General features: G+C 40.3%; 1 protein-coding gene across 7 annotated transcripts in view; it reads right to left on the bottom strand.

Annotated features, from left to right (window-relative positions):
* Nucleotides 1-19,470, bottom strand: part of pcdh19 (protocadherin 19) — a 51,587-nt gene extending 32,117 nt beyond the window's left edge. For 2 of the 7 annotated variants that reach the window (XM_086157734.1, XM_086157733.1), the window contains exons 1-2: nt 16,206-19,470; nt 13,418-13,763 (exon numbers count right to left, since the gene is read on the bottom strand). In XM_086157734.1, coding sequence (XP_086013860.1) covers nt 13,418-13,763; nt 16,206-18,343 — 2,484 coding nt within the window. In that variant the 5' untranslated portion in view covers nt 18,344-19,470. The remainder of the gene's footprint in view (nt 1-13,417; nt 13,764-16,205) is intronic. The other 5 variants (XM_086157739.1, XM_086157738.1, XM_086157737.1 and 2 more) reach the window with 3 other exon arrangements.
* Between the last annotated feature and the right edge of the window lie 7,113 nt (nt 19,471-26,583).

The raw sequence follows: 26,583 nt of genomic DNA, 5'->3' as shown, positions 1-26,583 counted from the left end.
TAACACTTGGTGCCTAAGCATGAACCATTTTTATTACACCAATGGACAAATGAGTTCTTTTAGATGCAGACACGACAACACTCCAGTCAGTTACTAAAGTAGTCAGCTTGTTGATTTCGGTGCACCAATGCAATGCACATCTGGTGGCCCTATTTAGAATGGTCTCTAATGGCAGCTGTCAGCATTGCGAATGACAACATAGTATTAGCTGCTCACACATCATTGCTGCATCAGTAAATCTAGCTTGTTAACAGGAATGGGCAGGGTCGCAACAAAATAACCCCTGCACTATGACATCAAATCAACACTTAGTATCAATATGAGATATGTGTGTGTGTGCAAAAATTTAAAATTTTATATTTCAAAGTTGTTGAAAATATATTAAAACTATCAGCAAAATGTGAAGGCCAACTGACAACAAAATAAGTCTTGGGAATAAAAAAAACAAGAAAAGCACACGCAACAGAGGACGGAAAACAAGAGAATAAGCACTTCCCTGCCTCCACAGTGAGTCACAGAGGGAATAACACAATATGAATTTACAGTGAAACACGTGTTCATAGACAAACACATACACAGTCGCAGTGGGGCAGAAAGTTGGAATGAGGCCTGCTGTCATCTCCACAAGGGACTGGGAGCCTAGCAGCTTGAGAGCAGGGCCAGTAGAGAGAGGGCCAGATGCAGCGGGCTTGACCCACTCATTCATGGGGGAGTGGGCAGAGGGGAGTTCAGCAGCTGAAACACAGAAGGATTAGCCAAACTGACTTCATTTAATTGAATTTGTATTAGGGCAAACATCGTTTTTCACTGTGGGGGGGGGGGATATACAGGGTCATGGAAAACAGGAACAGACGGTGGATCTGTCTCCTGCCCCTGCAGTGTATGGGGGGAGCGCTATATTCTGAAACCAAATGCACAAACACACAAGTGCATATCTTCTCTGTAATCATGTTTATGTTATGAAGTCAAATCTATTCTACTGAAAAGCATCTTACGCTCATCTTTCCACAGCTTTATTTCCTGAAATGAAGTGGATGAATCCTTTTGTTCTGCCATAACAACATGTTTTAATTTTTGTTATTATCCAAGCTTTACTTGGTACACTTTTTTCTGTGTTTGAGTGTCTTTATGTGTATTAAGCTGCTATCTAACAAGGACATATCTTTGGGGTGGATTTTATCTGGGCTGATGCAGATTTAAGGGGTTATCTTTGTCCCAATTCAGAAGTACACAGTATTACTTGTCTTTTGTTTTTCATCATGTCTTCTAGGCTGATATAGTTTGATATTCTATAGTGGAAAAATCCTTTTACTTGCCCCAGGCACCTAATGTGCTTTTACTTGTAATCTCAGAATTTAATAAATGAAAGGAGAGGAAACAATCGGTACTCAATCGAATAATTCGACTCCCTTTTGTATTCAGCAGAACATGACAGTTGCTGTTAAGCTGAACAGAAACAGATGCAGCGTGTGAGTGAGTACCTAACATGCCTCCTCACGATTTATAATGGCTCTACAAAAAATGTCACAGCACTCAGCCATTAAGTCAACTGTAGCCAAAGCCTGTGGTCATGTAAAAGCTCTCTTTTTGTCTTGTGCCAGGGCTCAGTGTCTGAGGGAACCTTAATGTACCATGCACTGGGAAAAGTAGTTTTTTTACAAATACATAGTAACCGCGCAAAAAAAAAAAAAAGACAGGAGCCGCAAAAGCATTGATTTGTCTCTGCTCAACAGAGGACGGTACTGCTGGAGTCTGTTCAAGACTATCAGGCGCTCACTAGCAGTCCTTTTTATCCTCTCTCCCCAGCCCATATCAAAAGATGTTACTGTGTAAAATGTCAAAGAAAAAAAGGGGCAAGAGAAGTAAACTCCTTCTCCTTTTTGATCGCAAGTGGTATAATTGGAGCCCTCTTAGGCTCATTACATGAGTTGCCCATCATCCAATAGTTGACCCCAGATGTCCACATTTATTTATCTATGAGCTTTGAAAAATATTGTTTCCTGTAGTAAGTAAGTAAGTCTTTATGAGATGCAATCACAAAAGGTCATGGCATCTAATGTACCAGTTAACAGGACTTCTACTCACTGCTTATCCCACATCTGAGATGCATAACTACATGAACAGATAGAAGGCATTTCAAAATGTATCCCACTACTAACAATGTCGATTCAGACGTATGACAAGGCAAAGTAAAATAAATGGTGCATTGGACAATAATTACTCAATCATATACCCAACCTCACAATAGCATTCTTAAGTACATTGCTGTATACGTTTCGCAAATGAATACTGGTCCCTATTACTAACAGCATGATCTCCTCTATCATTAAACCTATATTTGCAATTACTGTAATACTAATTACTATTACTGCTGCCAGAATTAACCTTATCCCAAGTTTGCATCACCTGCACTGATGTAACCAAGACACGCCGGTGAAGAAATGCGCCAATGTCCCTTCAGATACGTCCAGTATAATTAGCTGTATGCCTTACAGGGCCTATGTGATGGTAATAATTAGAACTACTGTAGTAAAGGTCAAGCAAAACAATTTGCAGGGGATGCAGGCTGCATGATAATGGGAGGAGAGCGGACGACTTGAATGACTAAAGAGATTTGTCTTTTTTTCCATTTTTCAAATCAGAAGGGTTATGAGTGTCACTTTACCTTCAAATTTGATTCATTTTCAACCCATGCACTGGAAATTATAGGAGTTAAAACACAATTTAACAGCAAGTTGCTTTGCAACTAACAAACTTTAAACAGATCCATTATTAGATTTGAAAAAAGTGCTATAGGATGTATTTGTGAACTTGTATCAGCTGAAGTCGATTTGATGACTTTCAGGCATGACAGCTTACCCATTAACCTGCATTTGATCATTAGCTCGAGTATGTGTTTATGTATGCTCAATCATCACACTAATAACTGTGGAAGAGGAAAAGAAGGAGTCATTTGTATCTCAAACAACGTACACAGAATAATAAGCGCAGACAAAAAATGTTGAACCAATGGAAAACAAGTACTCATACCAAGGTGCATTTCTGATAGATAGATAGATAGATGGATAGATGGATAGATGGATAGATAGATAGATAGATAGATAGATAGATAGATAGATAGATAGATAGATAGATAGATAGATAGATAGATAGATAGATAGATAGATAGATAGATAGATAGATAGATAGATAGATAGATAGATGCATAGATACATAGAGAGATTTGTCACAGCAGCTTTGATGCGTTTATCAGCGTCATAGCCCAGATAATTTCTAACTTTCCAGTTGCATGAAACCCAAGCAACTATGGGGTTTCTGTTACAAACAGTGCATAATTGCCCCGGGGAAAGTTATGAAATGTAATATATATCTTAATCATAAAGCTAAAGCGGACAACTGATTCAACTTCTTAAATCAATTATATTCCACTGATGAAATTCATTTGGATGGGAGTGGAAACATATGCTTAGATCTGTGTGCCTTTGTGTCTTAGGGGCTTTGAAAACCATGAATTGTGATTATCATTGATCTCAGTCATCAGATTCCTAATCTCTGACTCATATCCTCACTGGCTACATTGGATGATGATGAACCATCCACCCCACATCTAAAGTGCCAAACAAGTGTTGAAGGAAGCAGCGATAAGGTCCTTATCCTTTTAAAGACACTCCCGTAATCCAACAGTGGTGGGAGGAGAGAGGGGGCTTCAGCTTTAAGAGACTTAGTCTGGATTATAGCTAGTACTCCAAATTAAACCAAAAGTCAGCTTTCTGCAGTTGCTCAAGAAAGCTGCCGACTGGCTTGTTACCAATGCTCCTAACAAGGCAAATGATGGAGGTCTATAATTAGAAAATGTTCTCATTCAGCCAGCAGGCTGCAAACATGTTGAAACAACAGCCAGCTCTCTCTGCCTGCACCTAAACTGATTATTCTGCTCTTCTTTCCTCTTTTCCCATCCTAGCTGACCTCCAATGACTATCATCAAGATGTCTTCCATGCTCTGTACCTGACTCTTTGCCAACCAGCTTAACCACACAAGCTTCTCAGCCAGACTGTCCCCACGGACACTGCTTGGCATCAAAAGACAAGGCCAAATCTAGGGCTTAGAGGCTAAAATAATCATTACTGTGCCGTGAGCAAATGAAAAGACAGAACACAACTTCCATTTCTCTCCTCCCAAATCAGTATTGGTATTATGGCTGCTCTGGTATTTTACACAAACATGTCAAGAACGTCAAATGAAACTTTTAGTCAAGCACCACTGTGCCTTACAAATCTGCACTCTATTTTGCTTGATCGTGATGGGATTTTCTTTTTTTTTTTCTGAAAAAAAAAAAAACAATTTTATAACTTTCCAAGATTAGTTTATTCATTTGTCTTTCTAATATAAAATCAAATTACTTAAAGTGGCTAACTATTTCCCAATCTTTCTGCTAAGCTTAACGCTTCACTCAGCAGTTTCCCTTCTAATTCCTGTTAAGAAAGCACATGATTCATTTTCTAAAAGGTCAGATTCTCTGTCACGATTAATTTTGATACATCTGAAAAATAAAAAAATAAAAGTTTCTAGTAATTAAAAAATCTTGAACTGTCACCACAATAATATAGTTATAATTTTTCATTAAAATCCAAGTGTGCTTTGCTTATTTATATTTTTCTACAACAAGCAAAGAGAATGGTCTTGTAACCTCTATGCAGATGGGTAATCCATGGACAGTATACCCGGATGCAAATATCTGCGTTTTCATTGCATATAGATAAAAACACAGCACATTGGATATCTGTAATTTAACAAAAACATTTTTATTTATTCTACTGTTCCAATAGAACAAACTCACATTTTAAACTTTAAACTTATAACAATGAGGCAGGGCAAGGAATTGCAGGAATGATGCAATAAATGTAAATGGTATTGAAATGCTGATAAATCCCAATAGGACAAGGCAACCTGCTTTGAGAAAATCCCTCTATATTGTCAGAATAATTTGAGACTAAACTATTATTGATCAACGATTCAAAACAAGCTATTTTCTGGTCTGAATGAGTAAGTTTATGAGTAGCTTGGTAATGGAGTTTGATAATGAGAAGAGGGCCACAGTTTTCGCTGAACTTGGTCCCTCACAAAGGACTATTGAGATCAAGTTACAACTCTCTGGGGCAGATCTGCATATGCTGAAGTATACTGACTGCAAATACGCCTAGTCAGTCCCAAAAGACCACACCATGTACCTATTTACTGTTCACTGATAGATTCAAACCTCTGGTCAGTCATGTGTTTAGCACCTGATATTAACTCAATGATATTCATAGCTCCCACAGTTGACTGAAACCAAAAGAAAACATGAAATAACATTTCCAGATGACATTTATACAATGAAACAGATAATGCATTCCTCCTGCCCATCCTCTCTCATGTTTTTGCTTGACAAAACATCCATCCTCCCATGAGTACATATGCATGAGTAGGAAGAATACAACTAGCCATTCTGCGATACTAAGGAAAGTAGAGTGTTTTTTCAACATCCTGCAGTCTGTACATGGCACGCCAAATTTTCGGTTACAGCTTGAACTGTTCCCTATCTTTTTGCTCCATCTGCCTTGTCTGTTTTAATACATACTGATACAATGACTTTCTTTTATTTTGACAAAATAAGACTGTTTCCTTTATTATGTCATTAGAGGGGTAAAACTCCTTTTCTACTCCAAATGCTGTTCTTTTTCGTTCTCTTTTTCATGTTGTTTGTCGCGGTGACGTCCATGTGCATCGTAAACTCTAATAAACATTTCAATAAAGGGTTAATTATTAGCAGCCACTCTCATCATAGCTTTGCTATGTATGTCAAAACTTAGAACAGGTGCGGCAGAGTGATATGGAACTAAGAAGAAGAAAAGTACTACACTTGGAGAAATCTTGGAGCCAAGTGCTTTTTTTCATTAACTTTGCTGTCTGGATTGCTGTATGTCAAATGTTGGACGTGAGGGGAAATTCAAAGCCGATGTCCCATTGTGCTGTACAACCAGAGACTGACTCAATTCTGAATATTGTTTTTTTGAAGCACTAAGAGAGCACAAAGGAGCAAAAGAAGTCATTATCAATTCCCTTGCAAGTCACTCATAACTATTATCATTAGAAGAGTTTTCATCTTCTGAGTTCAGCCCATAGAAACCATCAAATCGAATCCCTGTCACACACACAGTCAACTTGACCCTGTATTACTCAAGCAAAATAAATAAATATTTTAGAAAAAAGAAAAGAAAAAGTTTCTAACCCCACTGAAACTACTATGTGAGGAAATAATATGTCTGCGTCCTTTCTAGGAACCCCAAATCCCAGAGAGACTTGTGTGAAGAAAACATGCTGACCTGACTGATTTCAGACAACCGGAATAAAGAAAAATGCTAAATGGCCTTTGATAGAATAATGAGAGCACTTGGAACATCAAATCTTCGACACCTGGGATCAACAAATTCCCCTGCTGAACTTTCATTTGTTATATGTGTTTGGTTTTTGTCAATGCAATCACAATGCTTCCCGACCTCTATCAATAAGTTATTCTGATTTGTGTCGGGCTGAATCAGACTGACTGCTTAGAGCTTCATAGACATCATGAATGAGAAACGGAGCCAGACATTGAACACATTAGGGGTCCCACCATCTTCTCAGACAAGGGGACAATGGATATGAGAAAAAAGATAAAGGAGAGAGGATAACAGGGGTGAAGGAATGGTTGACACAGAAAAAAGGAGAGAATGGCACAAAAGGAAAGAGAAGAAAAGCCCCAAGACACCCGCAACACAGAGCAGAGGGAATGTGAGGTCTCTGTGAGGCCTACTCTTGGTCATAGCCCATTAAGCTGGCTGGGTGAAAATGCTACAGCTCATTACATGCTCTACCTCTGTTCTGTGGATGAACAATGCACAATTACGCCACCCTGCTGCTCTTCGAGCCACGCTGCTGTGTGCTTCTGAGGCAGCCAATAGTGTTGCTATAGAAGCTTGACTGCCAATCGCCATGGTGTTCATCAAACATCACATACATTACTCCCCGATGTAAACCAGATCTAGGTGCAGGAAACAAAGGCGCGATAAGAATTTGCTCGAATGAAAGGGCAGGAAAAACGTGTTTCTCCCCCACTGGAGCAAACAAAATGACAATGTACTATTTGTGTGTGTGTGTGTATGTATGTGTGCGTGTGTGTGTGTGTGTGTGTGCATGCACATGAGCACAATACATTGATGTTGGCACTCTTTTCCTCTTCTTTCAAATTCCTGCTCTATTCACACAGGCAAGTAAAACAAGACCAATTATTTATATTTAAACTGATATATGTATAGGCTGCGTATTGATGAATACATTTTGATGTTTTTAATAGATATAGAAATAGATGACAATGAACAGTTGTATATGCAAGTGAGATATAAAGTGCTACGTAGAATCTACAATGCAGTAAGCTTAAGATGCATCTATCCACTAGTAAATTGGTTCACTTCTCTTCACCACACCATTGTACAATTATGCATGCAGAAGTTGACATTTAATCTAGTGGGGGGAATACTAACTAACATCCTCCTGCTCCCTCTTTGTTTAAGAGTTTTGTGAAAGGTCATTCTTCCTGAGTTTAAAAAACTGGCTACTCGCAATAGTTTCTGGTTAAAATATCCCCCTGACCATTTCTTCTGATACTACTAATGATGATGATTATGAGAAAGAAAGAGAAGAGACACTGCCGAGGCATGGATCAACTATGCTAAGATCCTTCAAAATACATTTTACAAGCCTTTATCAACTGAACTAATTTGTTTCTACTTGCTCCCTCTTTCTGCAAGTTAATGCCATAATCAAAGATTAGATTACATTTCTTGAAAATTCCTGGGAAACATTTTCTATATATATATATTCTCTCTCTCTCTCTCTCTCTCTCTCTCTCTCTATATATATATATATATATATATATATATATATATATTTGTTCATTTGAAGCATGAGAAATGTAGACATATAATTTGTTCATACTTTAAAGATTCAAAGTATTCTCATGAAGCAAAACACAATGTGGCATGTTTGTGCCAAGAGCTAAATTTGAAAAGAAAAACATTGCTAGAAACTCATTTAAATGGGTAATTATGTTGACACTTGCAAGGCTTAACAAGGTGGGTAATGATGTTCCATCTTCAATGATAAGCATCATCACCATGTCCGTTTCCATTGCTACCTTGCTTCTCTAATTTGCATTTGGACATCAACTTTGTGCCAAATGCCATAGCCTACTCTTTTACCCTTTTAGTGTTTCTTAACAAAAAAAAAAAAAAAAAAAAAAAAAAAGAATCCAAAAACTAAAACACTTAGGGGTTGATTTACACAAAAGGTTAATTATTTTCAAAAAATGTTTTAAAATTAAAAAGATAGTAAGAATTATAATTTCCTTTGCAGGAATTGTATCTGTCTGCTTTGCTAATTTAATGGTTCTCTTTGTGTTACATGTATTTCTCACATGCAAACATTGATGGTAGAAATATAGCTGTGTATCCCCAATATCTTCCTTGAAGATTAAGTGTTTAATTCTTTTGGGATGAGGACACTGTAATGGTCATATTATAAGCTGGGGTTTAAACTACTGGTTCTGCAATTGCTTGACAGCGATTCTTCAAGTACAAATGAAAATAGAATTCAAATATGCTTTGCAAGAAAAAGAATGTTTACTTTACTAACACTATAAATGCAAAAAGTATTGCTTTCATTGGCAGTTTTATAAGTTTGATTAAATAAAATCTCATTCAAAACATAATTTGCTGTATAAAAAAAAAAAAAATTAAAGAATCAGGGAACAATGGGTTGCACAAAATCTGTGAAAATCTATAAATAAGTCTCACTCCACACTTCTGTCTCTCTCTTTCTCTCTCAATATCTCTCTCCCATGCTACTTGTATGTTTCAGGACATGAACAGTTACTCGGACATCAGACATCATCACCCTTGTTTGGATACTTAAGCTTTTTGCCTGGAAGCTGTAATTCCAACACGATGGTGCCAGCCTTGTGTACTTGGATATTTCTGCATTGCTGCCAGGGGTCATCGTGTCATTTCATTGTACCTTAACAACATCAACACTGATGCTTAGTAAAGATGGTACAGATTTGGATCAAGAACAAACACGTGTCTGAATTAAATAAAAAAACGTATGATTTAACATAGCTGCCCTTTGGCTTGACCATTTTTTCTACTGCATAATAAGTAGAAATAGGTTCCCTCCCTCCCCAGACACACACACACAGCATCTGTAAAAATACACTCTAAAGTATGCTATATTGGATTCTTCATGATTCCATACGTTATATTTTATCCTCACTGAATTACCGACAATAACATACAATATAACACATAATAATGTCACAAAGTTTAATTGTTTGTAAATACAAACTGCAGCAACTATATATTTTCTCAATAACGGAAATTCCAGTAAAACTATCCACACGACTAAGATTATGAAAGATTATGAAAGATATGTGATAAGAAACGGGATGAATGCATCTTGTAAACAAACAGCGGCAGCAGGGGATGATGACAACGTCACTGAGGGAATAATTTAAATGAAGAATCACAACGATATTGGACAATTGAAAATCTTGGATGATGTCTTTCTTCTCTCTTTCAAGAGTTCAGAGAAATTTCTAGAGATGTAAATGATAATTTGACAGCCTATACTTCAAATAAATGTGACAGGCCGTAGGAAATATTATACGTACATGGAAAATTCTCAGTGGGTGCCTAAGGAGGGTTGCCGTTTCAACAGATGCTGTTATACACTGACAGCATTATATCTACTTGAGACTGTCAATATGACACCTTTGAGTGTCCTCATACACTTTTCCCTGTTGTGAAATCAACAGTCTTGCTGAAACAACTTCATCTAGTCACTGACACCAATACACAAACTTAATTCCGTAATTCCAAGGGTAAGCTGGACTAAGGAAAGATCTCTTTTATTAATTCTTTTCTTATCTCTAGGACCTTTTTTTAATCAAAACTTGAAAATGATGATGAAACAATGCAGCTCATATGCCACAATATCTGTGGCAAAACATTGGTAGAATTTGGGGAATTATTGCAATGAGTGCAATTCAAATTGTGAGGTCCTTTCACTATATTAAATATCTAACAATGTGCAGTGCCCTTCCTCCCATTGTCACTCATTTAAACACATCATTCAGAGTAATGTCACAAATGTATCAGAAAAAAAGTGATTATGACTAATCAGTAGTGTAAGATAATGCACGCGCGCACAGACAAACAGACACACACACAGACACACAGACACACAGACACACACACACACACACACACACACACACACACAAAAACAAAAACAAAACGCATAACAAAACACTGAAGGACGGCTATGAACCACATTTCTGTTTGGCTGATTTCACTTTTGTCCTTGACTTTCAGTGGATATTTGTTTCCAAATAAATTCATCTACCTTAATTACTTCAGTTATTTATATTTATATTATATCATATTATATATTTATATTATATTTCAGCTGAACAGAATGAACTCTAAGGAATGGTCACTTTCCACAGAACCTGCTACATGACTGGCATCTATGCTGCCACATAATGAAGCGTTACGTGAAGAAAGAAGCATCTTTGTTTTACTTTGTGCACCCACTTTTCTTTCTTTTTTAATTCTTGTTTAAACTTGAAATCTTTATTTCATATTCAGATTCTGTCCTCTTGAAAGAATTACGTATATTGCAATCACAAATAAGAGGGGACCTGATGACTCATTACCTATTTAAAATCATATTCTAAATAAAGGCTAGTCCTTTACTACCTAATTGTCTCCCTTTCCAAGAGATTCACAATAATTTAGCTGGGATAGACAACACTTGTCTCTTGTGAGTTTTAAATGCAACTATAGGCAGGTCTGACAAACAACTTGCAGCTGATACTTTTCAAATCAAAGGACATTCGTGTTCAGGGAGGAATACTGGTTCGCATTTTCACAGGGGAGAATACAATACATACAATCCTATTGCAGCTAGAGGCCTTCAGGGAGCCCTGTCACTTCTGTCTTAGCGGTGTGTTTGTTTGTGTGTGTGTGTGTGTGTGTGTGTGTGTGTGTGTTCCTGCATGCTTTGTCTGAAGCAGGAAAAGCTTCCCTTTGGATGCTTTGTCATAAGCAGGATGCGTCACTAACAACAGAGTAGAACTTTGAATTAGCTAGAGTCACAAATTACAAATAGACAAAACTTCATACACTCTGCTGGCAAACAAAAGGTGATGAATTATCTGCATTAAGACGCCCATCATCATTCTAAACAAACAACTGATAAATAAATGCAGGCCTGTTGTGCCCTGGTGTAAAAACCACTGCATTTTTCCACAGAGGATAAATTAATCATGGGTAATTATGAGATTGCCCTCTGGACAAAAACATTTTCTGGGACAAAAAAAATTGTCTTTGTAATCACAACACTGTAGCCACGCTTGTGTCCTAGCCAGTCGAGGGGAAATAGGTTGGGGACTTCTGGAGTCAAGTGGTTTCAAGCCCAAGCTTGTTCATTGTAACAAAACAATTACCATTCATTTCACTGCTGCTTGTTTGTGCTATAAATGACTTGGCAATTATATCAAAAACATGTTTAATTTAACAATGATATTTGTATGTACTGGAGGGCATCTTCCTTTGCAAATGTGAAAATGAGGCGGAAAGAAAACAATGATTGCTGCTGTAAGTTGATTTTACTATGATTGCTCAGAATTGTTTTTTTCTATTTTCACACACAGACTTCTGGCTATCACTCCAAGGGTCGAAGAGATGGTATCAAAACCATAAAGTCATATAATATCATACAGTCACATGTAGAATATTAAAAAGGCACAGCCATTTCAAAGTCAATCATCAGCTTATGCATTTTCTCATTTCTTAGATCAGGTCCAAGAATAAGACAATTCATCCTTGCTTCTTCGTTCGCAAACAATATATATCAAGACAACTCCAAGCTTTGCATTTGAGATAATTAAAAATCTTCAACCGTATTTGTCTGTCTTTGCATTTTTTCAGAGATTTTGCTGATGCTGATTGACTTTCCCTTGCATCCAGGCCCAGATGTTTAGAGGGAGAAATGTGGAATTAACCTGCATATGTTCTTACAGATTCTCCCGCCTCTGACACCGAACTGAAAACAACACAAGGAAAAATCACACAGCCTTTCTTATCCTTTTCTTTCATGTTATTCAGACTCACAAACACTCTGAACCAGCTCAGACAGGCCCAGTAAATCAGCATGCCTGTAAGTAGGTCTCATTGACCTCTTAGGATCCATTGGTGCCTGAATATCTCTGGATCATCCAGTCAATACATCAATATCCAGCTTGTGTTTCTTGTTTTAAGACCCCTGTTCCCAACCCCACCTTCCCCTTTGTGAATGTCAAAAGCAGATTGGAGTCATCAATTACAACTGCTGCCGATGGTGTGTGTGTGTGTGTGTGTGTGTGTGTGTGTGTGTGTGTGTGTGTGTGTGTGTGTGTGTGTGTGTGTGTGTGTGTATATACGGGCTGTGTTTGTTGGTGTCTTTTAAACATCCTTAAGCACACACATACATTTTATGAATTTGCACGCTTGCATAAAACAACACAAAAACAGTAATGTACCCTTTTCCTGTGGGATCTCAAAGAAGTGGGTCATGGAGAAATCCAGGGAGGTTGCATAAGGAATTCAATTGACTAGTTTGCACATACAAGAATCTATAAACTTAAGATCAACTAGACTGCACACACACTGTCAGCTTGAATAGTCTTTCTCGTCAAGCCGTCACTGCTCTGCTGGAGCCATGCATGGTATGTCAGGATAATTCAATGGCTGGCTGCGCAGAGCGGCCATGCAGTATTACTGCATGGCCGCTCTGCCAAATGGACGACCCAGAGATAAACCATTTATGCAATGATTATTCTTTCTACTAGCGTCTGAAATGACGTGTGGTGGAGCTGATTAGCTGGGTCAATACATCTGGCAGGTGTGCGTGTTCTTTTTGCAATAGCTCAGTACACATAGCAAGGCAAACAAACAAAAACAGGAGGAGTGAAAGACACAATAATCCACACTGTCAGACCCCAGCTTCTGCTCACAAATACATTCTAAGTCCCAGGTCATCCTTTGAGTCTTTGAAAATGCCTTACAAGATTCTACTGAGATTAACTAATTTAATTTCACATATGCCATTGCAACAGCTTAACCAACTATCAGGTTGAGAAAGACATTCTGTTGACTTCCAGTCAACATGTTTTCTTTGGTAACAAAACTTCACGTTCACTTGTGGCATATGCTTTGATATCCAACATGTTTTCATTCAACCACTTAGCTCAAAGCACCCCAGCCAAAGATTTAAAACAGAGCGCAGCAGATTGTATCTCACCTCTGGTAGTGGCATTCCATTGATGATGAGGTCTGGCTGCTGATGACCCTGCCCTGGGAATGGGTGTTGATAACCATGGTTGGGGGCGACATTGCGTGAGTTCTGATTCTCCACGTTGAGAAAGGTGCTCTCTGAACGCCTGCAGCCCAGGGGCAGGCTCTGCTGGTGATAGTCGAAGTAGTTGAGCGAGGAGGTGAGTGACGAGCAACTCACCACATTCATCTTGTCTGTCTCTTCAACATCACGTGGCACCAGTCGAATGTCGTTCTTGCTAAGTTTCTTCTTCTTGCTGGTCTTCTTCTGGTTGCCATATGAGTACTCCGCCACCCTGCGTAAGTAGAAGAAACTGAACAGACTCAATAAAGCAGTGCTCTGTCTTCCTACTAGACATTGTCAAACAATTCTCCTTCCATGCGAGCTAGGACGATGTTCGACCATGGGTGCATGACAAAACTATTGGCCATGTCCACGGGGCAAATGGCCCACTCAAGTTACTGTCCGCTCTCATCTTGCAATGGAGTGGTCATTCCCTATTTGTCTGTATTTGCATGCCGAACAATCAAAATGTCACAAACAGGCAGAAAATATGCAAACATGCAAGTACCACAGGAGCGATGCAAAATATCACACTGGTACTGAGCTGCACTAAACACAGAATCCATACCCACTTCTTTTTAAAATATTAAACAAGCACAGTAGCAATAAGGAGTGCAGGGGAGCTGCGGACTCAAATCCATTTAGCTGGTCTCAGTGGCTGCAAACTTTGCTGGGTATTTTGACTTAAATAAGAGCAAATGAGCAAAACAGCCATTTTCATCAAATAATTTCCAGATTTTGGAAAGTATCCTACTTTGCACAGCATTTAAATTTTCTTCTGACAAACAGATGCTGTTTACACTATAATGATGAACAGCAACCTAAGGAGAAATATTCTGAAAATATCTTAATTTATCGTTGTTGTTTTTTTCATAGGCATAAGACTACTTTAGCCTTGCTTGAAGCATGCGTCTTAGTTCCTGCAATGGCTTTAGCTAGTTCACATCAAACTGCAATATCTGGAATGTGTCTTCTTTTGTCTTGTCTGAAATATCTCAGCTATACCACCCCCCCCTGGCCTCTGTTTCTAACTAAAATGCAGCTCTAATCCTCTGTCACGTCTACATCACACGGGCTAAGAAGCACCATTGTAGTTTGTCTCTTTCATTTTTCTTTTAGATTGCATCTTGAAAACAGCTCCCGCCCCCATTCTGCTCTCCCTTGATTTAGAGGAAAGAAAATGGGCAGCTGCAAGGGAAGAAAATACTCCCATCTCTTTTTCATTTATCATTTTAACATGTTGTCTCTCCACTCTGAAATTGAAATCTAGGAGGGAAAATCTTCAGTCAGACAGACTGACAGAGGACAAGCAATAAATTGGAGATAACTGCTCCTCATACTTGAGGTGGTGACTGAGAAGAAGGGCATATCAGTGCTAATTAAAGCACACAGCAGGAAGAGTGCCTCACACTTAGGGATTAAATAGTGAGAGCAGTTTCAAATTTAGAAATTGTTGTGTGTCTATTTCTTAGAACAGATTTTTTTTCTGTCTGGCACTTAATACAATAAGCAGCAAACTGACAGAGATATTACTACGTGGAGAAATCATATTACAAGTCTAAAAACACACACTCATTCCCAGTTATTCCTCTTTCCTAAAGGTAGCGTTTCTAGTGAAGTGAAGCTGCAGCGGTTTTCTGCCAAAATCTTCCTCGGAACAAAATGTAAAAAAAATGAAAAGGCCGTTTCACTACAAGATGTAGGATTTGCAGAACAAAAATTACCATAAGTTCTCATAATCTGGGCATAGTACAAAGAAAGAATATAGAACGTGTTCTGAGAGCGTGATGAGAGCAAAAAGCGGACCAATACTGGCTATTATTTTTTTTAATACTACATACTTGAAAAATTACCTAACTTAACTTCAAATCAACAAAATTATGTTTGGAGCGAAATATGATTATAGCTTCAGGTTAAAGTCTCGAATCCAATCTATATGTAAATTTTAAGTGGTAATGGGGCAGAGGGAAATCAAAAACAGAGATGATATTCAGATTGATGAACACAACAGAACGTTCAATATTACGGGCCTGTTTAAATTAATAATGTGTTGCTTTCCAAGAAATTGATTAATGATGTGGTCATGTTGATTTAGACTGATCTGAACTGAACTGAACAAATCAATATAACTTGTATTGTATTTCCTCTTCTTTTGGTGCAGAGATAAGGTCGGTAAGTCTGATGATGCCATAATCAGAGTAGATTGAAGTTGATAACAGTCAATCAGCCACGGCAGACGTTAAATAATAAATGTCTGCTGAAACTATTGGACCAGCGAGACGTTAATTGTCCTGCAACACATTGGCAAATTGAACATGACAGTTGAACCGTCATATTTATGAGTCAATTGGTTACAATGGAAGGACTAAATCATCCAATCACTTTTTCTGCACCACAGGGCAGTGGACCTCAGAGGAATGAGTTAAAGCAGTCAGGTTTATTATCTCAAATCACTTCCAGCTTAATAAATAAATAGATAAATAAACTGGCGCTACGCTGACCTGAAGTCGTGCGTCCGGCGGCCCCCACATGCAGCATGACTATACACTTACACAGTAGCCGTATGCTGTATAAGGCGCACACACACACACACACACACACACACACACACACACACACACACACACACACTCTCAGTCACTCTCTGTCTCTTACACACACACACACACACACACACAGTATTCATCAGTACCTGCAGTTGTATGTTCGGATTTCCTTGTTGTCCCGCTTGCACTTGACAGCCACAAAAATCATGGTGACAAACAGGATGGCTGCAATGGAGCCCAGCGCTATGATGAAGATGAGGGAGAGGTTGACAGGTCCGATTGATTCCTGGGCGTTCAGGTCTGGGGAGAGATACACCACTATGTAGGCCGAGGCGGACAGGGAGGGCTTGCCGTGGTCTCTCGCTACCACTGTGACTTCGTAGTTGGATTTGGCATTTTCCCCGAACATTCTTGTGGAGCGAACTTCCCCGTTGACCTGGTCGATTTCAAAAAAAGCCCTGTCCCCCTCAGAGATGGTGTAAGTCAGCCGGCCGTTCTCGCCCTCGTCGTAGTCGTCCGCTTTAACCTGAGTCACCATGTAACCCACGCCGGCATTCCTGGGGATGGACACCTCCGCCGTGCCGTTGACAAGAGGGGGGTTCGTCATGATCGGCGTGTTATCGTTGACGTCCAGCACCACGATGCGCACGGTCGCGTTGCTTGACAGGGACGGGTTGCCGTTGTCTCTGGCCAAAACTTTAAAATCAAAAGTCCTTGTGTATTCATGATCAAACGATCTCATGGAGTAGATGCGGCCCGATGGGTTTATGCTGACATACGTGTTTACATCCATATGCTTAATCTCACCGGGGACGATGGAATAGGAAACCGTGCCGTTCATTCCCAGGTCCGGGTCTTCTGCTGACACAGCCAGCAGACAGGAACCCGGCAGGTTGTTCTCCATCACCATCTCTTGATAGTGTGGCTTAAGAAAATGTGGCGGGTTGTCATTTTCATCCGTCACTTTGACTACCAAAGACTTTGTGGCACGCAAGGGAGGGATGCCGCTGTCCTCCGCCTGAATTGTGAGGTTGTATGTGTCCTTTTGCTCTCTGTCCAGCCTGCCATCTACAAGTATTGTGGAGAAACTCTCATATTCTTGCAGTCTGAACGGGACGTTGCCCTGCAGCCTGCACTGAACTTTTCCGTTCGCCCCGGCATCCTTGTCAGACACCCTCACGAGGGCAATGACGTATCCGCGGAGCGCGTTCTCACTAACTTCAACCATCTCGGTGTTCAGGGAGAGCAGACTGATGACGGGCGGGTTGTCGTTGGTATCCATCACGTTCACTGTGACTTTGCAGTGCGCTGGTATGGAGTTCGGGCCGAGATCTTTGGCCTGAACGTCGATCTCGTATATTTGCGTGGTTTCATAATCCAGCGCTCCGTTGACGGTGATCACGCCTGTCCGAGGGTCAATTTTGAACGCGTCCCTCGTTTTCTCTGTGACGTAACTGTTGAACGAGTACACGACCTCTCCATTGGTGCCCTCGTCGGGATCCGTCGCGTTCAAGTCGATCACTAAGGTGTTGATGGGCGAATTCTCCATCACATTGACCGTATACACCGGCTCATCGAAAACCGGATTGTTGTCGTTCGAGTCAATCACCTTGATGTTTAACTGCACCGCACCTATCTTTGGGGGGTCTCCTCCGTCCTCTGCGCTGATTTCGTACATATAGCGAGCCTGCGTCTCTCTGTCTAAGGATTTCTGCACGACGAGCTCAGCAATTTTGGAGCCATCTCCCCTGGTCTTTATTTCGAGCCCGAACAGCTCATTTGGAGTGATGGAGTAGGACTGCACCCCGAAGATCCCGGAGTCCGGATCGCTTGCCCCCTCTAGGGGAAACCTGGTACCGGGGGAGGCGTTCTCCGAAATTTCTATGTCTATGTGACTTGTGGGGAACCTCGGTGCGTTATCGTTCAGATCCTCTATTTCAACTTTGATGACACAGATCTCCATGGAATTTGACATCACTTCCAGAGAAATAATGCACTTTGGGTTCTGACGGCAAACTACATCCCGATCTATTTTCATCTGGGTTGTGAGGATTCCCGCTGGACTGAGTTCCACCCATCTCGGTTCTGAATTGGAAATGACTCTTAAGTAAGGGGGCTGCGGTGCGATTTCAAATCCTTGCTTTTTCGCGTCCTTTGTCACGTTTCCGATCACGGATCCGGGCTTCATTTCCTCGTTTATTCCATATTTAAGGTTGATAACAGCCTCGGCCCCGACCCAAAACAAAAAAAGCACGCACATTAATTCCATTTCCTTGGCTTGCATTGTACCTGTTGAGTGTTCTCTGCTTCTGACCCGAATAACTAGGAGCGCAAATGCACGTCAGGAAACAGAAGCATTCCCCGCATCGTTTCACTGAAAATCTTTGCGAAGCCTTTCGGACGAGGAATAACTCTGCTATGTGCAAAAATTATATCATGCTGCAAAAAAAAGCTTGATTTCTTAACAAGTGCCTTGTCCTATTTCACTCTTCTCAGGCAGAGCACGTCCTCCGTTCTACAGCAGCGAACAAAACACCAGGAAAGACAGATCTGTGGAAACATGCTGGATCTTCTCACGGCAGTGATTTAGTCATGTAAATCCGTGCGGCTCTTATCAAGCGGCAAACTACTCTTGCACTTGGTTCAGAGTCCATTCAAGTGCACTGAGAGGAAAAGGAGGCTGAGCACACTGCATAGGCACAAAATGAAAATTCCTGTGAGCAAGTCCAGGGGGGAGGTATGTCTTCCCCGCAGATGAAGTAATGGGGTGCAAAAGTCAGTGTTTAATTATCCTCCTTAATGCCTGCGCATATTTCGGATCAACACATTTCCTGATGCGTTATGCTTCACCCAGTTGTCGAATTCCTTCGCAGGCTGGCAGCTATACGATTTTCAAACAGCACATCTTATTAAAAAAAAAAAAAAAGAAAATAATCTGCAGTCATAAAATCATTCAACAGCTTAACTCCCGACTATCTTTGCCTAAGAACAAGGCTGCAGTTGCAGTGATGCCTACATCAGGGAAGTCCCGATTTAGGCTATTTCTGTTAATTTCCAGCAGATTTAGTCTTTCATCCCCTTCAATTCTTGAAGCTTGTACTTACTAATTAATTTCCTCGTATCCCACTCGGAAAAAGGCAAAGCATATCCCGATGACAAGTCCGTGTATGGAGAAGACCCGCAAAAAAAGCAAAAAAAAAAAAAATTAAAAAATCCGTCGGAAATATATAGCCAGCGTGTGGAAATGATGCAAGAGTCGACAGAGTGAATTGAATGTATTTCTTCAAAGTGTCGCCTGTATCCAGCCCGATGGAGGCAGAGGCGGGGGGGGAGAATTGGGGTTTTGAGGAGGGGGGAATATAAATATATCACCGCTCGCTTGCTGGTTGACTCCAACGAGCGCTCCTTTCTCTCCACACTGACGGACCCGCTGCTCCAAAGCCGAGCGATCGGTCTGTGGACCCGCAATCCCCTCAGCCAATCAGGGGTTACACTGGAGGGCTGGAGCTGCTGGTGGGCGGGGCAAAGTAAGGCAGCGACACACGAACAGAAAGCTACCTGCTTCCCTGCAGATGGACGACTCAAACGGCAATTACAACCTACAAGTTGAAACACCGAGTGGGATATTAGGCGGTCGTTCGAGCTCCGTTTTCATAATCCGGGTGGGTGGGAATCCGATGGGACAGGTGGGCGCTTTTAGGAAATGTCCGAAGAGCCCTCGGGAGTAGCCTGAACAGATGAATTTATATTCAGGGAGAAAAAAAAAGATGCAAAGTAAATAAACAAAATACGCAAAGGTTGTTTGGCCGTTTAGGTATGAAAAGTAAATACTCGTCAAAAATTGGGTGCAGAATTGAAACATGTTTTCCGATGAGCGGCGTTAATCCGAGACCCAATATCTTGTTTGGTATACATGATTTATTTCGCTTTGCTGGACCTTCGAAGTTTAAAACCCAATCGTTATCCATCGACATGATGCTATTTTTGAGGACAAATATAGTAGACACACACGGTCTGAACTGTCGCAACTAGACGAGACTGACTTGACCTGGTTGAAGGAGAACCAAAATGATAAATCTTACTTTATAATAGCTCAAAGGAAAATGTCATAATACATGCAAATCAACGTCAAACAAAAACAGATCTGACTCTGACACGAAGATGGTAACACCACGACCAAGAAATCTGTACAAACCAGGATGCAGCGAGCATCGCCAAGGGTATACATTTGACTGGAATGGGAACAGGTGGAGACAATCAAGAAGGGACCGTGGAGGGGGAAACACATGCGGACAATTAACGCAATGAACACCCATGACAAAACACAATAATGTCAATCTAAAATGGGATGTCAGATCGTAGGAGGTTAAAAATACAACAAAACAAACAAGCCAAAAAAAAAGGCTATTGCCCTATGCTGGGGAATGCAATCGGTGTGGAAAACACATTGGAGTCACCGTTGCCATCCCTGCTACATACGGCACACAACAAGCACAGGTTTATGCCACGGTCGTTGCAACTCCACGCACGACATTACATCACTGAGAGTGTTACTCGCTGCAGGCAAATAAGCCTAGTTCCAGTTGTACATGACCAGCTGCACCAAGAGCCAGGGCTAGGAAACAAACAATATAAAAGGTTTCAATGCGGAAAGTCTCTCAGGAGGAATATGTATAATTTTAGATCAGTTTTATTTTCTTGTCTTGTTATCTCTATCTAACATATTAAAAATATAAAAAAATAGCCTTAAATACCCATTAAAAAAAGACAACTAGTTATTTCAAATGGAAGCCCTGCACAGACCAGGCTACATCAATACACTCTATCTATTTATGTCTCAGTGCCACACTTTGTCGAAAACTCTCACGTACACACACTCACACAGACGCCCCCCCCCCCCCCCCCCCGCCACACACACACTCACACTAACACTAACACACACACGGACACCTGCTCGTCGACATCTCGTCGAGGGCAGGCCAATTTCAAAGTCACAAGGGTGACACCTAGCGTCGGCAGCCTCCGCTCGATCCTACACACAAGTTTTTCTTTTTTTTTTTCTTTTTTAATATTTTTTTTTCTTCCCATTTCACCAACTGTAACACATCGAGTGTGCCAGAAGAATAACAATGAAACACACCGTCAAATCAATTTCCTCTTTTTAATAAGATAGAGGCCGACAGTTTGACCACTTTTAATTTTATTCCCAAGAGATGAATTAGTGCAAACTATAACCAATCATTCTTGATAAAGGAAAATGATTGAACTATATGAAAAGACAGATAAAGGTAATTGGGCTGGAATATGTTCCTATATTTAAGTGTTTATTTATGTACATTTTAAATGACAAATGAAAGGAAAAACTTGGCATAAAGAGCTAAAATGGGATAATGGTTTGATGAGTGTCAAAATATTGTTCTTGTTCTCTACGATGTAGGTTCTTACAGCAGGCAGATCTTAACCCATTTTGAAACTCTGAGAATGTTAGAAAATATTCTCCCGGTCTAATGTCATAATTTAAAAAATTATATGGGAACACGCTTTCAAATGCATACCACCAGCAGAATATCTCAAATTTATTGAATCTCTATCAAGCTTTTTTCTCCTTTAGACGAGACATGATTAATGAGAGGATATTTAGCAGATTTTAAAAGCAATCTTACTCACACCTTATTGGCATACATCACTGTTAAAATGAATACGAATAATAATAATAAAATAATTTCTCTCTCTTTAATAATTAAATGGTTAGAGATTTGGAAGGTAGGCTCGACATGCAGACACAGGACTCGGCTCGAAACAGCAAGTTTACTTGGACCGAGGAACAGATACACGCAGACCGGATGTGGGATGCGGGGTTCCGGGGCAGCAGCAGGCAGACCGGGTCGGGGGGACGCGGGGCAGCAACAGGCAACTAGCCGGGAGGCGCTAGCTGGCAGATACCACGGAGTGAGAGGCCGAGCCGGGGACAGGCGGACGGCGCAAGCATACCCCGACAAGGGAAGCTCGGTCGGGCGACGGGCGGCCAGGCAAGAGGCGCTGGCAGACGTGAGAGGAAACCTTGTCAGGAACATTCAGAGGGTCGCTGGCAGCAACTTGAAGCCCGGTCGGGAGCGGGTAGCTGGGTGGAAGGCGCCGGCATACACCGACGAGGGAGGGGGGGCGGCCCGGAAGGATGCTCAAGTTTACGCCGCCGGGGGGAGTGGCGGTGAGGTACAGGGGTTTACACCGGCGGGGAATGGGGGAGACCGAGGGGAATTGGCGAATGACCCGACAACCAGTGAGGCTCAAAGCTCTGGCTTTTAAGCCCACTGAGATTGCCGGGAACCAGAACCAGCCGTGCCCCCGATCGAATGACAATCCGAGGCAGGTTTCGCGCTCGCCGAGCTGACAGAAATCCCATATTCCAAAACAAGGGAGTAATGAAAGTAACTTGTTTGCTCTCCTGTAACGTTTCCTAAGATGTGCTGCAGTCACATCATGTTTACGTCAGAACAATCTTTAATCTAATTACATTTTAATGTCAGCAAGTTAAACAGCCACGGGCATCGGCAGGAGACTTTATTTTGGGGGGGATGTTCCTGGTGGCTGTATGCACATCATATTGCATAATAAATCTAGCATCTTCACCAGCCTGATTTTCTGAACAGTCTTCTTTTTTTGTTGAATAAAAAGCTTGTAGTTGTTCAAGGCAACAGTGCCAATTGATTGCTCTCTCACTCTTTCTCTCCCTCCATCTTTCAAAATCACCAAGCTGAAGCTCCTGCAGTTAACCAAATCATTTTTGAGTATTGTATCCTTGAGCCAACCGTGGACCAAAAGTTTTTGTCCGATCCGGAGAGCATGATGAGGGCCAAGCGGGTTGAAATGTTGCAGATATACTTACCCCTGCAGTTGAGTGCAGTGTGAAAAAAGGACAACCATATTGCCTCAAGCACCAGACTTGATCATAAACTATCACAGTTATAGGCACAATGTATCTCTTTCTCACAGACAGTGGTGGTATACTTCATTTATGAGCTACAATCTACCTCGGTCTACTGTCTGTTGGTGGTGTTCTTTTGTGTCCTCTATTGATTTTACCACTGGTTTAAAAATCCTAAATTTTCTCCTGTGAGTGGTGGCACATTGACTGCTCAGGATCACTGTTAAGGTTCAGCGCCATCATTCTGGTCCTGACAAAAACAGGAAAACTGATTGTAAGAGCACCTAAGAGCACCATGTATTAACTTGTCTACTGGTTTGTTTAACCTTCAGCCATTCCGGCTCACAAACATTTGGAAGTTTATTGCAAGTCAGACTTAAGAATAGGGTGAGGGTGTAAAGTATGTGGCATGCAACTGCAGCATATTTTGGCCTGAATAAATCGGAGGAACTTCCTAAATGTATACATTTGTATTGACCAGTCTGTGGGTTATGCTTGGATATGAACACAATTAAATTGAGAAGTAAATGCTTCCTATGTATTTGCACTATGCAAAATTATTGTGGAAAGCACTTGCTTTTGATAGTTTTGAAGTCACTGGTGTGATTATTCTTTTTCCACTGCTGCTAACTAAGTAATTGAACATCTATATTGAATATCCCTGCTGCTTGCTTTATAAAATATGTCTGAGCTACTCTGACAGATGCTGTGTTATCGCCTCAATGTACTGCAGAGCCCTGGACCACGCCTCATGCAAAAGACATTTACAGCAAAATCCACAGCATATCATTAAATGTGCAAGATGCCCAAGCTTATTTTGGCTAAAGCTGAATATGATATTGGTATTATTCTGGACTTTTCAAAACAGCAAATCATCCAGGACATTCTTCACAAGGGGCATAAAAAAGGAAGGGGAACTGACAGGTTTAATCTATGGACCTTCTGCCCTCCACTTCGTTCTACACCATTCCTGTCCATGATACATCAGTTAGTATCAGTCCTTGGCATCCCTTTGAAGGTTTACAGAGTCCCCTGGATTTATCAGAATGGTTGATATTTCAAATCTGGAGTAAATCATCCTTGTTTCTGCTCCCCAGCAACTGTTCTTGTGTTGCTAGTTGTGACTGTTGTTGTGCCACTTTTAATCCAAGCCTGATTTTAAAACGTCATTCACAAGCATTGCCTTGGGACTCCAATTGAGGTTGTGTTTATAAAGAAAATTTGTTGTAGGAACAGCTTGGCGTTGTGTTATGCAGTCCATGTTAATACCATTCACCAGCAGCTCTATCCCCCTACCTCTCCCTGCTTGGAACCAAGATTCTCTTGTTATCTTGAGAAAAAAATGTCTTGTGGCTCACATATTAGGAAACATTAATTTTCTTCCTCATTAGACCAGAAGCTTTTTTTAATTTTTCACATATTGTATTTCATCTGTTTTCATTAAATGGCATTAGAACAGATCAAGGATTTTCTAAAATATTGTATTTATGCGTTCACCTTTCTTTGCCTGACATTAGCAGTAAATGGATGTGGATGGCCTTGTATTGAATAGATGTGTCCTCTATTACATACAGATGCAAATGAATGAAAGAATGGTTGAATGCGGATGTTTGAAGTTGCACAGTTGGTGGGGTCCGTGATCATCAAAAGCTGCAGTGATTTAATATGCAGTTTGTTGATGTTTAAACAATTAATAATTAGTAACCAAATGACCCATTAGCTTCAAGAGAATCATGTTAAGGGGATGCTTGTTCTATTTTTTCACAGTTGGTTTAGCATTTCATGTGTTAGATGGCAATTATCAAACAATGTAACCAATTTTCTCATGTCTAGCAGCAAATGTCCTCATACTGTTCCTCTATGACTATCGGTAAATGGCATTTGTAAATTCTTGCTCGTAGCTGGTTTTGAAGTTTTTATATTTTAGTTCAGAAGGCTTTTATTAATTTTTTGGAATTTGAAATTTTAAACAATTTGTAACATTTGCAGGTTTATATATTTATTTTTAACTTGTCAGTAGAACTAACTAAATTTAAAAAAAAAGTATGTTCTGTTTTAGTTGATGAGTCCCTATCTTTAGTATTTCAGTTGGTTAAGGTGAGAAAAATAAATAAAATGTGAAAAATCCCAGCTCAAAATGAGCACCAATTAAGCAATATATGGGAAAATATGAGTTCCATGTACAGAGCATTACATAGGCAAAATAATTTTTGCATCAAAATGTATTCTTGACAAAATTAACGTGTTAATCCCAATTAATTAATGTGCATGATTAAATGTAATTAAAACTTCACTGTGTCAACACATGCACAGCTCACAATTGCTCAAATTCCCCAAATTAATGCTCCCTCTCACAGACTGGTACTCTAATGCTATCAGGTGACAACTCCATCAAGATGAGGAACTCTAAACAACATACTGGTCCTCCCGGTGGCAACTTTGATAAACATAAAGTAGTTTGCACACTCTGCAGGAGGAGGATCTCGTTTCACCGCAGCACGTCCAGTTTAAAGCACTACATCAACTCCAAGTAAATATTAGTTGGGGATTCCTCGGCAAGCACAATGGTGTCCTGGTGAGCACAATGCTTCAACAAACCTTTACAGAACCTACTATATTAATTGTTATCAATCTGAATTTATCCATAGTGGTCCTGTGATAAATCTGAATATTAATTTTTAATTGATTTACAGCCTTTATTTTTTCTCATGTCTGCATTGTTGGAAAAGTCACAAGTCCTTTGCTCAGTGGAGTCTCTTTTATGTTCATGTTTCCATTCTGTTTCAACGGAATTAGCTGTTTGCTATCGCGTTTATTCAGTGTGATTAATACAAACAACTTGGTATAAAAAGGACTTGACATCGTACAACAGTATCTGGGTGGGAAACGATTACCATCTGATACTATCACCACAACAGGGCTCATATCTTGATGCACCCTTGGGGTTGTTTACAGCTGTTTCCTTGTCAGGGTTTGTTTTTTCACCCCCAGAATGAAGCGATGGACTATGGCATCATGACCACTACATGTGGCCATTATACTGCTTTTTTAACCATTGATCAAGATTTGTCAATAGATCCCAATAATATAACAAGAGGACACAAAAATGTACAATTAACTGTTGGAATTAACCCTCATATCTGAATTAATACAGTATTCATACTATGTCATACAATTTCCTATTCTAAATCTTTTGACTGGTTGTGGCTGATTTATCAAGGATAATGCTCTTAAATCCTGTATAGCCAGATCAGGCTGTGTTCTGTAAAATGAGAAAACAAGGTTACATACAGAGAGGATAACTGCCCTCCACACAAAAAAAAAAACACACCCTATATCCACAGCTGCATATTTACTTTATCTATCTCTCAAACATTACAAGAAAAAAGCAGATGTTATTGTGTCAGTAAAACAATTATTCATTTACTATGTGAGGAAAAAAAGATTAGGTATTGTTTAGGATATTACATTATTTTTTACACTGACCAAGACAGTGTTGTTAGATCCCCACATAGTCTACATGATAGATGCAGCAGCAATGAGAAGGGGTCATGTTTATTGCTTTTCATAATGTGCCACCAGGGCATTCATGGTAATGA

Source organism: Fistularia commersonii, chromosome 13, assembly GCF_037954325.1.
Source record: "Fistularia commersonii isolate RoL2024-O1a breed Wild chromosome 13, RoL_Fcom_v1.0, whole genome shotgun sequence".
NCBI classification, from domain to species: Eukaryota; Metazoa; Chordata; class Actinopteri; order Syngnathiformes; family Fistulariidae; genus Fistularia; species Fistularia commersonii.
This window is presented reverse-complemented; position numbering and strand designations above follow the sequence as displayed.